At 45.5% G+C, this 14,809-nt stretch overlaps 1 protein-coding gene across 2 annotated transcripts in view; it reads right to left on the bottom strand.

The window, feature by feature from the left end:
- The window catches only part of LOC147035209 (myelin and lymphocyte protein-like), a 52,129-nt gene that overhangs the window by 1,830 nt on the left and 35,490 nt on the right, over window positions 1-14,809 (bottom strand). For both annotated transcript variants that reach the window (XM_085895411.1, XM_085895402.1), the window contains exons 2-4: window positions 8,589-8,762; window positions 1,366-1,488; window positions 1-350 (exon numbers count right to left, since the gene is read on the bottom strand). The exon at window positions 1-350 is cut by the window's left edge and continues 1,830 nt beyond it. In XM_085895411.1, coding sequence (XP_085751537.1) covers window positions 267-350; window positions 1,366-1,488; window positions 8,589-8,762 — 381 coding nt within the window. In that variant the 3' untranslated portion in view covers window positions 1-266. The remainder of the gene's footprint in view (window positions 351-1,365; window positions 1,489-8,588; window positions 8,763-14,809) is intronic.

The following is a 14,809-nucleotide window of genomic DNA, read 5'->3' as shown; positions in this document are numbered from 1 at the left end:
TTTTTTGGGCTCATTTAATTGAGCATGCCAGGTGAGCAGGTTATTCATAATATACCCTCAAAACAAATGCCATAAAGCAGCCAATAAGCTTGACATCACAAATTGTGTGCATTTTTGATAGTCATACACATTTCCACATGGAATTGTTTGATGTTTCACCTCTAAGCTTACCAAAACCTTTATTGGGCAACAGGGATTTATAGGTTGCCTAATTTAACTTGGTGCCATTGTGTATTTGTAGTTTCCTTGTGTTATGGCAGCACTTCTTAGCAAGGCCTTCGTTGTCTCCAGCGTGTGAGGCTTATGCAAGAACTGAATCCATACAGCACTGTAGTTATAAAGATGAACACCTGTTGATTTTTTTTTTCCAAGTTGAATAGGAAAAGGGGGGAAAAGAAGAGGCAACAGTAAAGTTTATTGTAAAGTTTGATAAGTTTAATTGTATCAAAGATCATCCAACATTACGATACCTCGCTAGCAAATGAAGATATTGCTGCAAATCAAATGTTTCTCACTGGACTTTAACAATTTTGTTCTGCTTTTCTGAGCCTGACTTGTGCTACAATGTTAAGCTGGAGGTTCTTGTAAGATTTAAATATCTCAGATGATTATGTAGAAAAGATGCTGATTTGCTACTGAGAGGTGAAAGTTATTGGGAGGTCATGGCTAATTTCTGCACAGAACTCATGGTCTGTGTTGACTGTGCAAGAGTATAACAAACAAAATAATAATACAGTTTAGGTTATCCTCCATGAAAAGCTTAAAGAAGCACTGACGTTTTGGGACTTGCCCTTCCTCGGAGCCATTCACGGACAGGTTATCCACTATGAAAAGCTTAAAGAAGTGCTGACGTTTCAGGACTTGCCTTCCTCGGAGCTGTTCAAGGGCATTAAGGGCAAGTCCTGAAACGTCAGCACTTCTTTAAGCTTTTCATGGTAGATGATCTAAACTGTTTTCTTTGGTTCGAGGAAGGTTTTCGTTTGGATGTGTTCGAGCCGAGAAACACAATCATGGATAAGACTGTGGGAATGAAACAAACACAAGTGTAGACATAGTGTGTGGGCATGCTCGAGCATCGAGGACGTCTTATTATTTACCCAGGGAGGAATGGAGACTGGGAATAAAATTTGAAACTTTAGTGATATAAATGATATAATAGATCATAATAAATATGTAAATATAAATGGGATGTGTGTAAATATATGTAAATGATCATTTGAAAACGTAATCAATTTATTCTTCTTGCAAATTGTACAAAACTCGATACATTGGGGGAACAAAAACGTTTTACTTAAACTGAGTTGCTAAAATAATTTTTAATTTTCATGCTCATAGTTTACTGTAATAAGAGAGGAGCAAACTTACAGTGGCAGCTGCATTAAGTTCGTAGTTCATATAGCTATTTCTCCACGTCTCCGATGTGGTGTTGGCCTGGAGCACGGCCGCGCTGAAGTAGAACACGAAGGCCATGCAATAAAAGCAGGTGTCCTGTTGATAAAAGACCAATAATGATATAATAAAATGCATTTGTTAAATAACAATTGCATTAATCATCTGCGTCAGCGTTTTAATTGTAAACGATTTAAAAATGTAGATATAATTGATATTTGTGGAAGAGTATAGCTCTAAATTTGATGATATCTGACAAGATGCTATCTGCATCGTAATTTTAGCACCACCAGTGATCCTTCTATATTGTTTTACAAACGTCACTTCAGTTTCCATTTAAAGTACACTGTAGCATTTAACTGCTGAAAACATTGTTCTTATTTCCTGTATTTCACATACTACTTCCAAAATATTAACATCATTACTTGACTGATCATCAAACATTTGTTTCGTTAAAACAGGGGAAGGTTGGGTGGTGGGCTTTGAGGTGATTCTTGAACAGTCTTTTCTTTAAGTTAATCCGATCTTAGGGATAATCATTGCATCTAAAAATCTACAGTTTATTTACACCGATTAATTGTCTGCCATTGGTGATATAGAGATCTGTGCTCAAGAAAATCGATGACCAAGCTTCAATTGGTGAGAGAAGCATAACTAGTTCCAAATGTTTTATTTTAGGAAATGCAATCCAAAAATGTACGTAAACAATTGTCTTCCTGATCTGTAAATGTTGGAGAACAGGCTTATTTTCATATTCTAATCGACCAACCCTGGAAACCAAGTTCACGTGATTATCTCTGGGGTTGTGCATTTGCACCGAGTTGACCTGTCGACCGGTGAAAACTTCTGTATCTTTTAAAATTTTTGTATCCCGGTGCTGCTCTGATATTTTAAGAAAAGTTCATTTATGAAGTAGGAATTTGGAAGTTGTGAGGTTATTAGCACATATTGACCAGTTTTTTTAAGTTGCAATTCTAATTTCCAAATGGGTCAAAATATCACAAATATGAATGTAGAAACAGTTACTGGCTGGATCCAAGCATTTGAGACAGTTGAAGATTTAAAAAATAAAGTTGTAGCCTCTACATTTCTGAGGAAAGTCTAAATGATGCTTTGTATGAACACCTTTTGCATCCTATTTGAAGTTGCTTAACCCAGTATGATGATTTGTAATTCATAGAACTGTATGTTCTTAGTAAACGTACAGGTAGTGGACAAAAAAAATGTAACCACCTGGGTAAATGAGGGACTTCAAGCAATGGCTTCCATACAGGAGTAGCCCATGTGTTAATTTAGCAAATAACATCCCAGCATGCTTTGGGTCATCTATCTATAATTCCAGCAATCTGTGTGTGCCTGTCTGTTTGTCTGCGGCCGCCGTTTCTCGACGACCACCAGTCCAATCTGATTGAAACTTGCCAGTTTCAGGAATATTGCCAGGAATATTGCCAAGAAACTTGCCAGTTTCAGGAATATTGCCAGGAATATTGCCAAGAAACTTGCCAGGAATATTGCCGGGGTGCCACGGATGTGCCTTTTCGAGGTTTGATGTCAATCGGACGAGCGGTTCTTAAGTTACGGCCATTTTATTGATTTTTTCAGTGTTGAAAAGGTGTATATATGGCAGCTGAAGTGTCATTCCACCTTATCACCTTATGCCATTTTTTTTCTCAGAATAATGATAACAGCATATTAATAATAATAACACAATAATTGGCAGTAATAAAAAGAATGACGTGATACAATGATCAATGTCTGTCAACCAATAGCGACCAATATATTGTCTGTCAACCAGACAGGACACGGTGCTATGACGTCACCAATGACATCACAATGCTTCCTTTTTGTTTTCTTTCTTTGATATGATGTCACAATTGATTCTGGGACCTGAGTATGTGCCTTTTCAAGGTTTGATATCGTTCTTCATCTGTTTCAGCTGTTTTTTTCCTGTCGTGCCTGAGTATGTGCCTCAGGTCCCCAGTTTGAAGGGGGTTTGATATAGTTTGATTTGATATCCTTTGATTTGATTCAATTGATTTGATTTGATTTGATTCAAGGTTTGATATCGTTCTTCTTTATCCATTTCTGCTGTTTTCCAGGTTTCCCAAGTCCTGGCCATTTATTATATGGTTGGTCCGATCAAATCTATCTATAATTCCAGCTGTGTGTGTGTGTCTGTATGTGACCGCAGTTTCTCGACGACCGCCAGTCCGATCAGATTGAAACTTGCCAGGAATATTGCTGGGGCCCCGCAGATGTGCCTTTTTGAGGTTTGATATCAATCGGACGAGCGGTTCCCAAGTTACCGCCATTTATCTGTCGACCAATGACAAGACACGGTGCTATGACGTCATTAATGACGTCACAATTAATGTTTATTTATTTATTTATTTTTTGTGAATACATTTACTGAGAGAGGAGGGGTGAGAGAGGAGGGGGGTGAGAGAGAGGGGGCGTCACAATTCAATAGAGGGGTAGAGAGGAGAGGGGGATGAGAGTGGGGGTGAGAGAGAGAGGGGGGAGAGAGGAGGAGCGAGACTCGGGGGCGAGAGAGAGGGGGCGTCACAATTCTTCTTCGTTTGATATGACGTCACAATTGACGCTGGGGACCTGAGTATGTTTCCCAGGTGTTTCCCAAGTTATGGCCATTTATGATACGGTTGGTCCAATCTAATTGAAAAAATACAACAATCCAGTCGTCGTTTACGAGAGCGAAGGAACGAAGCTGCACATACTGGCACGCCTCTCCCACGAGGAGGGTACTGGACTGAGAGAGGAGGGGGCGAGAGATGGGGTGGAAGGGGGGTGGGTGAGAGGGGCGGGGTAAAAAAATTCCCCAATCCAGTCGTCGTTTACGCCCCTACGGGCCCGTAGGGTCAGGTATGGGAGCATGTGCCAGAACAGCACGTCGCTGCGTCCACTTTCCGCCGGTACTCCAGGGGCCTCCGTCTGGCCATCCCCCAGGCAGATGCCAGGCCCATCCCCATCTCCGTGAGATGATGGTCAACCTGTTGCAACCATGAGGCACGTGGTCGACCCACTGGCCTCCTCCACTCATGAGACTCCCTCGCTGAGAGAATCTGGTGAGCAGGATCAGAGTCAGGAAAACGAGCCACATGTCCATACAGCCGCAACTGACGCTCACGGACTATGCAGGTAACAAGTCTCATCCGAGTCTCTCTCAGCAACCGCTGTTGGACACAAAATCCGACCAGCGATAGCCAAGGATTCTCCGAAGAGACCTGGTACCAAAGGAATTAAGTCTCCATCTCAGATCCTTGGTCAGAGTCCAAGTCTCGCACCCATAGAGCAAGACTGGAAGTACCAAGGACCTGAAGACTCGGACTTTCGTCCTCCCGCACAGGTACCGGCAGCGCCACACCCCATGATCCAGTGAATCCATGACTCCCCAGGCCCGACCCAGACGTCTATTCACCTCTGACTCGCAGCCAGCAGAGACATGGATATCACTGCCAAGGTAAGTGAATCTCTCCAGGACCTCAACATCCTCACCACAAACAGACACAGACAGGACAGCAGCATCCAAGATGTCACCGAAAGCCTGGATCTTAGTTTTGACCCAAGAAACCCGTAATCCCAACAGCTCCGACTCCTCATTCAGCACCTCGAGGGCCCCCAAGAGGATGTCTAAAGTCTCCGCAAAGATGACTGCATCATCTGCAAAGTCAAGGTCCGAGATCTTGACATTCCCAAATGACGCACCGCAACTTGATCTCTCCGACATCCTCCCTAGAATCCAGTCCATACAAGTGCTGAAAAGTGTGGGGGCAAGTACACATCCCTGACGAACTCCAGCAACAACTGGAAATAAGTCAGAGATGGTACCACCACACTTCACAGCACTCTCAGTACCACAGTAGAGTTCAGACATCAGATCGATCAGTTTTGGTGGCACCCCACGAAGACCAAGAATCCTCCAGAGGACATCCCGATTCACTGAATCGAACGCTTTCCAGAGATCAACATAGGCTACAAGCAGCCCCTGCCGAAACTCTCGTCTGCGTTCGGTGAGGACACGAAGTGCAAGGATACGGTCAATCGTTGACCTCTTTGGTGTAAAGCCTGACTGCTCTGGATGCTGGTGCTCAAGCAGATGGTGGCGAACCCTATCGAGAATTATCCGAGCAAAGACCTTGCCCGGCACTGAGAACAGCGTCACCCCTCGGTAGTTGTTGCAGTCTTGGCGATCACCCTTCCCTTTCCAGAGAGGGACAACAAGGCCCCTCTTCCAGTCAGTTGGGATGATGCCTGTATTCCAGGCAGAGCACAAAACTGCATGCAACGACACGAGTGCAGCATTACCACCAGCCTTGAGAAGTTCGGCATGGATGCCACAGATCCCTGGAGCTTTGCCCCGTTTCAACTGGTTCACCGCAGCCCGTGTTTCCACAAGCGTAGGTGGACCACAGTTGATTCGAGGGTCAGCAACAGGGATTGTAACACCTTGACGTCCAACTCGACAGTTGGGGGATCAGCCTGGTACAACCGCTCAAAGTAACCGGCCCAGCGGGCCTTCACTTCAGACTCCTCTGTCAAGAGCCTACCACTCTCTGCTCGAACTGTAGTGCTCCGTGGGATGGGCTTGGATGAACGTAATGCGCGAATTCCCCTGTAAGCGGGACGAGAATCACCTGTCCACAGGTGATGCTCTACCCCCTCACAGATTCCTCGCACATAGGCCTCCTTGTCCACCCTCAGTGCACGTACAGTTTTACGCCTCAGCTCCCTGAACAGCTCAGCTCTGCCATTCAGCCTGGCCCTGTGACTCTGGTCAATGGTATCCAGTGTCCCTTGAGAGACAAAATTCTTCTTTGCCGTGCGGTGAGCTCCAAGGCATCCACCGGCAACATCAAGGACGGTGGTCTTGAAGGCGCTCCTCAACTCTTCAGGACCCCCCAAAGCACCCAGACCCCCCAAGTGTCCACTCAGCCTGTTCGCAAACTCCTCAGCTACTCTCTCATCCCTGAGCTTGGCAACATCCAGCCTCGGCTGGGATGGTACCATTCTCCAGGATTTAAGGTGCAGCTTTAGAATTGCTACAACAAGCCTGTGGTCAGTATTGAGGAACTGAGCACTCCGGTAGACCCTGCAGTTCTGGATCATCCTCCAACGACCGTCAATGAGGACATGGTCAATCTCCTTTGCCACACCGCCAGCGTTGGAATACCAAGTCCAGCGATGAGCTTGTGGGCGCTGAAACCATGAACCAGCCACCCTAAGTCCATGACTTCTTGCAAAGTCAAGGAACTTAGTGCCATTCTGGTTCATAGTTCCTGACCCATGGGGACCAACACACACCTCATAACCATCCCTATCAGTTCCAGTCGATGCATTGAAATCCCCCAAGACTAGAAGTGTATCTCGTCTGGGGCACTGATCAACCACAGACTCGAGTGTGGCGTAGAATGCATCCTTCACGGTGAGATCACTCGCCTCAGTCGGAGCATAAACAGAGACCAGGGAAATGACACCTAAGGAGTGACGAATCCTTAATCTCATGATACGCTCGTTGACCGGTGTTACCTCAATTATCATTGGGGTCAGCTTATTGGAGACAGCTACAGCAACTCCTTGGGTATGGTAACCATCAGAGCGACCAGACCAATAGTAGGTGTAACCACCCACCATTATCTCGCCGCAATCCGGTCTCCGAACCTCAGAGAGAGCTGCAATCCCGATGTCCAAACGCTTGAGCTCAGATGATAACAGAGACAGGTGATCATCCTCTCTTAGGGATAGGACATTCCAGGCACTCACCCGAAGGGACCACCTCAGGTTAACCCAAGGAGACCGCCGTCTGGTGGACGACACCTCAGCACCACTCCGACACACTCTCCCGCAATCTGACCCAGGGATGTTACCCCGTGGTTTACCTCCTATCAAAGATTGGGGGTCCCGAAGGCTTTGCCCCAATCCCGTCATCCGGTGAGCTGCCCTGCGAAGGGAAGCTGCACAGGAGGTACTCCCACGGAGTGGGTTTTCAGATTTTTTTTTGCGTTTTTGCATTTTGCGGAATGAAGGGTTTTACGGTGGCCGGAGTGCAAATCCTCCGGGTACTAGTGTATAAAAATTCTGCACAAGCCTGGTTGCCTATAATAATGGCTAGCATGGCTGCAAGAAGAGATGTCCCCAAATTCCCCATCCACAGAGCAGGTATGGTCACCCAATAGTTTGATGAGAAAGACCCTGATGTTATCCATATGTCATAGCCTTCTCAGTCACCAGGTCTGAACCCAATCGAGCATTTATGAGATATTCTAGAACAATGCCTGAGACAGCGTTTTCCACCTCCATCAAACAGGTGTGAGATTGACTTTCTCATGAAAGAATGGGGCCGCTTCCTTCCTGCATAATTCTAAATGCTGGTGGACTCCATTCCATGGTGCATACAGGCTATACTGGCTGCACATGGTGGCCCAATGCCCGATTAAGTGACTACATTGGTGTTTCAATTTTTTGTCCAATACCTGTACATCTGTATTCTACACTTTTTGTTTACACAAGTTGCCATTATACCAAAATTCTCATTTGTCTCTTCTTCTCTCTCTTCTCTCTCCATTTCTATGGGCTGGCAGGATAGCCTAAAGGTACGCATGCTTGCCTCAATGCTGTCTAGCCTGGATTTGAATCTCAGCCCAGCTTTAAACTGTCATCCTGGTGTTTCACAGACATGGTGCTTCATCAATGTGTGTGCTGTCCCTCGAATGGGCATTGAACTGTTGTCCCATTGGCCAGCATTACTTGTTGGACGTTAAAGCTCCCACAGTGTCCTTCACAAAGTATATGCGAGATATCGCCTGCACCATGGCCAAATCCCAAATTCCGGCCATAACTACTGCTGGGAAGGCAATGCCAAACCACCGCGTGTAAAGAAAATGCCTCGGCAGCATCAACGCTCTGTAACAGAGTTTGGTACATCAAATCAAATCGAAAAGTATTTCTAAATAATGTTTTTTTTTTTGCTTGTGGAAAGTTTTCTTCATTCTTGTACTTTCCTCCTTCATCACCTTTCCCCAAAACAGCAAAAAAAATTCCTCCTAACCCTTTCCCAACAGAGGCGTGGACTATAACCCACACGTCTGTGGTTTCTGAATGCAAGTCAAAAACCACCAAACCAAATATGTGCAGCAAAGCAAACTGTACTCAAAAGCACAGATCATTCTCCATAGTTTACATACCAACACCACCCATGCAAATGTGTCCTTGGGAATGGAAAACAGGTAGAGCAGGAATAGGATTGCAGCCAGGATAAACGTCGTGACAGTCACAAACATGACCCAGCCTTGGCCAAGGCGAGCTTCTTGGGGGATGCCTGTTCCAGTTATAAGCAACCAACTCAAGGCTCCACATATCTATTGGAACATAGGAAGGCAGGGAAAAGGTTGGTATCATGAGGTATGGACATCAAGCCCTTTGCTCAAACAGTGTATAATGTTCATGCTAAATGTGATTTTTGAAAATTTCAGTCCACATAGCAGTTTTAAAATGTTTGATTAAAAATATATTAGACAAGGATCCATGCCAACAAATATCATCACAGTTATATATTTATATTTTCAACCTCTTAATAATGTCAATGTCAAAATCTGGATAATCAAGCCATGCTATTGGATGTGTCACAGACATTAACTGATTTCCTGTGGTTAAACAATGTTTTCGTTTGAATAAATAGCCTGTTTGAGATTTCTAGTTGAGTGTAGGCTTCTTGATTCTGAGATTGGAGGTTCAAATCAAATGTACTTTTATTGTTTGTTGTTTTTTTTCTTTACAATATTGAAGCTCATGCAATAGCGAGATGACGGAATTAACAAGGGCAATGAACGGACAGTTGGCACAATAAGCAAAGGCATGAATGACCAGGAAAAAGAGAAGAGGAGGAAACACAGCAACCTGAAAGTAAAATGGTAGGGTTAAAGGGGGCAAAAAAAAGATTTGTGGATAATGATGAGGGATGAGATGGTAGTGCACTGCCACCTGCTTGAATTGTTGCAGGCAAGAGTGGGATAGCACCACTTCAGGAGGGCAGTAGGATGTAAAGTGAGTGTAGATTTTAGAGGTTTAACTAGGAGGGGTTACTGGATGAAGAGACGCATCCTATTGTTACTGTGGAGGGTCAGAGGACTGAGATAGCAATATCGGAGAAGAGGCGGTAAAAAAAAACAGGCCACCAATCTGCTTTATACTTTAATCATTACTCTCAGTCACTACTATAAGTGTGGAGTTTGCACATTGTTTCCTAAATTAAAGGTCATTGATTGCAAATTAAAAGTCTGAAAAGGTCAAAGGGTTTGAAAGGTCTCAAAAGGTCTAAACCTAAAGGTATGGATGTCCAAATATTTAATGGTCTGAAAGGTCTAAAAGTCAAATTGAAAGGTCAAGATATAGTCAACTGTACAACAAGTAAAAAAAAGACATAAAATGTCACAGCCCCAATTGTTTTATTGATTTTTCTGTTCGGAGTTAAAGGGCTAGCCCATATTGATGTACAACTAAACTGGCCACCAGACGGCCATCTTTGATCAGATCGCACATTAAAGTGAGGGGCACGTGTATGCCGTCACGTTCTGTGATTGTGCCAAGTTTGAGCAAAACTGAACCATGCACGTCTGCGAAATGGTTGGGGACACATTTAAGTAACAAAATGGCCACCAGCCACCCATCTTGGATCTGATGTCGAATAAAAATGACGTGCTTCTGTTCACCATCATGTGTTGTCTTTGTGCCAAGTACAAATAAAATCGGTCCATACATGTCCGATATATGGTTGCGGACGCACACACACACACATGAAAATCGAGACCAAATCCATAAGCCCCCGTTTCGGATAAAATCCAAAGGGGGCTAATAATACATAACTAATCGCTGTACTCACAGTCCAATACCATGCAATTCAAAAAATTGATGCAAGTACAGCTCCAGGAGTCGTGTTCAAACAGTATGTAATTAATAGACGTACATACGTGCAGTGACCGAGGCTTCAGACATATTTTCGGTGTAATTGATAGACATACTCACATTGCAATAGTAATTAATGGATGTATTCACATTTCAATCATATCATTAATAACATCTGGTCTACCTCGTAGACTTTCCCAATAATCCACTACTCCACCATTAACCCGAATAACCATGTCCGTAATAGCCTCAACTTCTCACTACACCGTCGAGTAGGGGATGGGTGATACCACATATTTTGATAAATCGAGATTACTTATTACTTTCGGTCAAGTTATCGATTGCTATTTTTGATTACTGCAGTGGTACAACGTTACTTTAGCTAGTTGGAAAGGAGGGGTGGTGGTTTGTTAAAGGGAATATCTCAGCACTGGAACAATATACACAAGTGTGCACTCTCGTCTCCCCCGAAGGTGATCAATGTAAAACTTGAAATATAGAAGGAACTTTCCATGGCGAATATTTATTGAAAACCCTGACATCATGGTCACATGGTATGGCAGCCATATTGGATTAAAGGAAAATAAATTGGACATCTCCGAAACCGCTTAACGAAACATCTTGAAACTTAGCATACGTCGTCAACTCATCAAGGAGTATGTGGGATGGCAATGATGATTTCATGGGTGAAGTGGTATTCCAGCAACAATTATCTGAAATATCTGAAACTTTCTATATCTGATCTACGACCCAATGTGTGTGAAGAATTAAACTTATGACACCATCGGTGATGTTGTCTGGTGGCCATATTGGATTGAAAATCAATAACGTCTTAAGTCATCAGAACCGCTTAACAGATCGATGTGAAATTTTGTACATATACATAAATTTTAACGAGGCATGGGCAATATAGTTTAAATTTTTTTTCATAGTCACCTTCATTGACGCAATTTAGCTTTAATGTGCACAAAAACGGTTGTTGTTCCAGAATATCCCATAAATCCTTGATTAGGTTCAGATCTTGTGACTGAGAGGGCCATGACATATGGATAACACCAGTGTCATGCTCACCAAACCATTGAGTGACCACACATGCTCTGTGGAGGGGGGAATCATCATCCTGTAGACACGCCTCCCAGCAGGAAAGAAATGCTACGACATGGGGTGAAGATGATGACTCAGCACCATTAAGTAGTGACTGGCATTTACCTTGCATTCTATGGGAATGAACGCACTCAAACTATGCCACGAAGAAGCACCCCACAACATTACAGAAACACCAGAACTTTTCACTTCTGAAACCCAGGATTCAGGGTTGTGGAGTTCTGTCAGTATTATATGTGCACACGTCCATTTGGCGAGAACATGGTGAAGGATGATTCATCGGACCATATCACATCTCACCACTGCTCAGTAGTCCGCAGTCCGCAGTAGTGTGTTTTTTCAACGAATGGATTCACAAATGTGCATTGCCAGGTGTGATGAGCAGTTTGTGCACTGCAACGTGACTGTTACAGTCAGGTCAGGTTCGATCTGTGACCTGCTACAGGTACCATGTAAACCTGTACTAACCTGTTCCATGGTCGGGTTGTCGGCGACGAAACCATCTCGCCCACCAGGTTTTTTGGTGAGGAGGGTGTTTAGATATGGACACCCAGCAGGATTAAAAACAAAACCTGTCAAAGGGCGGAGGAGCTCCTTGTGAGCCAACAGCCATCCATATCTAGTGCCCAACTGTGTCTGCGGACGTCCTCCTACAGTTGGGTTACTTTTTTATTCGGAGGTTGGTGGCAGGATTTGCAAACTCCGGCCACCGTAAAACCCTTCATTCCGAAAAACACAAAAACGCAAAAAAAATCTAAAAACTCTCTCTGTGGGAGTACCTCCTGTGCAGCTTCTCTTCTCAGGGTAGCTCACCGGATGATGGGATTGTTGGCAAAGCCTTCAGGACCCCCAATCTTTGATGATAGGAGGGAAACCACAGGGTAACATTCCTGGGTCAGATTGCGGGAGAGTGTGACGGAGTGGTGCTGAGGTGTCATTCCTCAGACGGTGGTCTCCTTGGGTTAACCTGAGGCGGTCCCTTCGGGTGGGTGCCTGGAATGTCCTATTCCGAAGAGAGGATGATCACCTGTCTCTGTTATCATCTGAACTCAAGCGTTTGGACATCGGTATTGCAACACTCTCTGAGGTTCGGAGACCGGATTGCGGCGAGATCATGGCGGGTGGTTACACATACTACTGGTCTGGTCGCTCTGATGGTTAACATACTCAAGGAATTGCTGTAGCTGTGTCCAATAAGCTGACCCCAATGATAATTGAGGGAATACCGGTCAACGAGCGTATTATGAGATTAAGGATTTGTCACTCCTGAGGTGTCAATTCCCTGGTCTCTGTCTATGCTTCGACTGAGGTGAGAGATCTCACCGTGAAGGATGCATTCTACGCCACGCTCGAGTCTGCGGTTGATTAGTGCCCCCAGAAGAGAGACAGTTCTAGTCTTGGGCGATTTCACTGCATCGAATGGAACTGATAGGGATGGTTATGAGACATGTGTTGGTCCCCATGGGTCAGGAGCTATGAACCAGAATAGCACTAAGTTCCTTGACTTTGCAAGAAGTCATGGACTTAGGGTGGCTGGTTCATGGTTTCAGTGCCCACAAACTCATCGCTGGACTTGGTATTCCAACGCTGGCGGTGTGGCATAGGAGATTGACCATGTCCTCGTTGATGGTCACTGGAGGATGATCCAGAACTGCAGGGTCTACCGGAGTGCTCAGTTCCTCAGTACTGACCACCGGCTTGTTGTAGCAACTCTAAAGCTGCACCTTAAATCCTGGAGAATGGTACCATCCCAGCCTTGGCTGGATGTTGGCAAGCTCCAGGATGAGAGAGCCGGTGAGGAGTTTGCGAACAGGCTGGATGGACATTTGGGGTGTCTGGGTGCTTTGGGGGGTCCTGAAGAGTTGTGGAGTGCCTTCAAGACCACCGTGCTTGATGTTGCCGGGGGATGTCTTGGAACTCACCGCAGGGCAAAGAAGAATTTTGTCTCTCAAGGAACACTGGATAACATTGACCAGAGTCGCAGGGCCAGGCTGAATGGCAGAGCTGAGCTGTTCAGGGAGCTGAGGCGTAAAACTGTATGTGCACTGAGGGTGGACAAGGAGGCCTATGTGCGAGGAATCTGTGAGGGGGTAGAGCATCACCTGTGGACAGGTGATTCTCGTCCCACTTACAGGGGAATTCACGCATTGCGTTCATCCAAGCCCATCCCTCAGAGCACTGCAGTTCGAGCAGAGAGTGGTAGGCTCTTGACAGAGGAGTCTGAAGTGAAGGCCCGCTGGGCCGGTTACTTTCAGTAGTTGTACCAGGCTGATCCACCAGCTGTCGAGTTGGACGTCAAGGGTGTTACAATCCCTGTTGCTGACCCTCCAATCAACTGTGGTCCACCTTCTCTTGTGGAAACACAGGCTGCGGTGAACCAGTTGAAACGGGGCAAAGCTCCAGGGATCTGTGGCATCCATGCTGAACTTCTCAAGGCTGGTGGAAATGCTGCACTCGTGTCGTTGCATGCAGTTTTGTGCTCTGCCTGGAACACAGGCATCATCCCAACTGATTGGAAGAGGGGCATTGTTGTCCCTCTCTGGAAAGGGAAGGGTGATCACCAAGACTGCCTCAACTACCGAGGGGTGACGCTGCTCTCAGTGTCGGGCAAGGTCTTTGCTCGGATAATTCTTGATAGGGTTCGCCACCATCTACTTGAGCACCAGCATCCAGAGCAGTCATGCTTTACACCAAAGAGGTCAACGATTGACCGTATCCTTGCTCTTCGGGTCCTCACCGAACGCAGACGAGAGTTTCGGCAGGGGCTGCTTGCAGCCGACGTTGATCTCTGTAAAGCATTTTCTTCAGTGAATCGGGATGCCCTCTGGAAGATTCTTGGTCTTCGTGGGGTGCCACCAAAATGGATCCATCTGATGTCTGAACTCTACTCTGGGACTGTGGTGGTACCATCTCTGACTTATTTCCAGTTGTTACTGGAGTTTGTCAGGGGTGTGTACTGGCCCCCACACTTTTCAGCACTTTTATGGACTGGATATTCGGGAGGATGTCGGAGAGATCAAGCTGTGGTGCATCGTTTGGGAATGTCAAAATCTCGGACTTTCATTTCGCAGATGATGCAGTCATCTTTGCGTGGACTTTAGGTATCCTTTTGGAGGCCCTCGAGGTGCTGAATGAGGAGTCAGAGCCGCTGGGATTAGGGGTTTCTTGGGTCAAAACTAAGATTCAGGCTTTCAATGACATCTTGGATGCTGCTGTCCTGTCTGTGTCTGTTTGTGGTGAGGATGTTGAGGTCGTGGAGAGATTCACTTACCTTGACAGTGATATTCATGTCTCTGCTGGCTGTGAGTCAGAGGTCAATCGACGTCTGGGTCGGGCCTGGGGAGTCATGGATTCACTGGATGATGGGGTGTAGCGCTGCCGGTACCTGTGCGGGAGGAGG

Source organism: Eptatretus burgeri, chromosome 1, assembly GCF_056783735.1.
Source record: "Eptatretus burgeri isolate ZD-2024b chromosome 1, Ebu_testis_v1, whole genome shotgun sequence".
In the NCBI taxonomy this organism is placed as follows: Eukaryota; Metazoa; Chordata; class Myxini; order Myxiniformes; family Myxinidae; genus Eptatretus; species Eptatretus burgeri.
The sequence above is the reverse complement of the archived record's forward strand: the minus strand, read 5'-3'. Positions and strand labels throughout refer to the sequence as shown.